This window comes from Rhincodon typus, unplaced genomic scaffold (assembly GCF_021869965.1).
Source record: "Rhincodon typus isolate 14 unplaced genomic scaffold, sRhiTyp1.1 hic_rhity00005647, whole genome shotgun sequence".
NCBI lineage: Eukaryota > Metazoa > Chordata > Chondrichthyes > Orectolobiformes > Rhincodontidae > Rhincodon > Rhincodon typus.
Window position 1 is genome coordinate 63 of NW_025971285.1, and position 1,369 is coordinate 1,431.

The 1,369-nt window shown below is 56.5% G+C and overlaps 1 protein-coding gene across 1 annotated transcript in view; it reads left to right on the forward strand.

Annotated features, from left to right (window-relative positions):
- The first annotated feature begins 210 nt into the window (after nucleotides 1-210).
- Nucleotides 211-1,369, forward strand: part of LOC125482079 (low-density lipoprotein receptor-related protein 1-like) — a 5,677-nt gene continuing 4,518 nt past the window's right edge. Inside the window, exon 1 of the mRNA XM_048594061.1 lies at nucleotides 211-334. Coding sequence (XP_048450018.1) covers nucleotides 232-334 — 103 coding nt within the window. The 5' untranslated portion in view covers nucleotides 211-231. The remainder of the gene's footprint in view (nucleotides 335-1,369) is intronic.

Here is a 1,369-nt window from a genome sequence, read left to right on the forward strand (position 1 = left end):
CACCCCCTCCATTCCCCTACACCCCCTCCCTATCTCCGTCATCCCCTCCATTCCCCTACACCCCCTCCCTATCTCCGTCACCCCCTCCATTCCCCTATACCCCCTCCCTATCTCCGTCATCCCCTCCCTATTCCCTGATGGATGTGAATTGTTGTGATGTGACATTCACTCTTCCCTCTCCCCCCAACCCTGTCTGCTCCGACAGCCTCCGTGACATGTGCCCCCGGACTGATGAAGTGCCCCGGATCTCACATGTGCATTCCGAAAGCTTGGACCTGCGATGGAGATAAGGACTGCCCAGATGGGGCAGATGAGAGTGTAGCTGCTGGGTGCGGTGAGTGCTGTGGTGGGGGTGGCATGGACCGTCTCAGCTTTAATCATTTCAGTTGTGTTCTGATGTTCCTGCTGTGTGTGTGTGTGCGCGCGGGTGTCTGTGTTTGTATGCATCTGTGTCTGTGCGCGTGTGCGCTTGTTTTTGTGTGTGTGTGTGTGAGCGCGTGTCTGTGTATGAGTGCATATGTCTGTTTGTGAGTGCACGTGTCTGTGCACACGTATCTGTGTGTGAGAGCGCGCGTCTGTGTGTGAGCGCGTGCGTCTGTGTGTTGGGGGGGCGTGTGTGTGTGTCTCTCCGTGTAGGAGAGTAGGTTGACTCCGGGGTCAGTGTTATGAGTGTGACCGATTACCTTAAACTGGGCCGTTGGCACATTTGAGGCTTGCTCAGTCAGTGCTGTCCATCCACGGCATCGCTTCAGTTCCTGCAGTGGAGGGCTGGATCAGCACGGTCTGTTGCTATGAACGTCCCCAAGCAGTGGGAGGGGATTGGAGACAGCCTCCTGCCTTTGGCGCACTCGGCCATGTTCAGCACGTACTGCTCACTCACCATCAGGCAGGCGCCGCCAGGGCTTTGGGGAGGTGGGGGGCGGGGTTGGCCGAGCGGGGTCTGTACTCAGTCCACCGCAGGCTGTTGGGGGTTGGGGTGTTAAAGAGCTCCATCTCTCAGCGCACTCAGTGCTGTTCAACAAGTGCTGTCCCACGGCAGAAACCCAGTCCCCAGTGATCGGTCGAGCTCTCTTTGTGGCTTGTTTTGCTCACTCTCTCCTCTCTGTCACTCTCTCTCTCTGTTTGTCTCTCTATCTGTCTGTCTCTCTCTCTCTCTCTCTCTCTCTCTCTCTCTCACTCTCCACCCACTTCCTCTCTCACCATCACTTTCTCTGTCTGTCACTCTCTCTCTCGCTGTCTGTGTCGCTCGCTCTCTGTCACTCGCTCTCTCTCTCTGTCACTCGCTCTCTCTCTCTGTCACTGGCTCTCTCTCTCTGTCACTTGCTCTCTCTCTCTGTGTCACTCGCTCTATCTCTGTGTCACTCGCTCT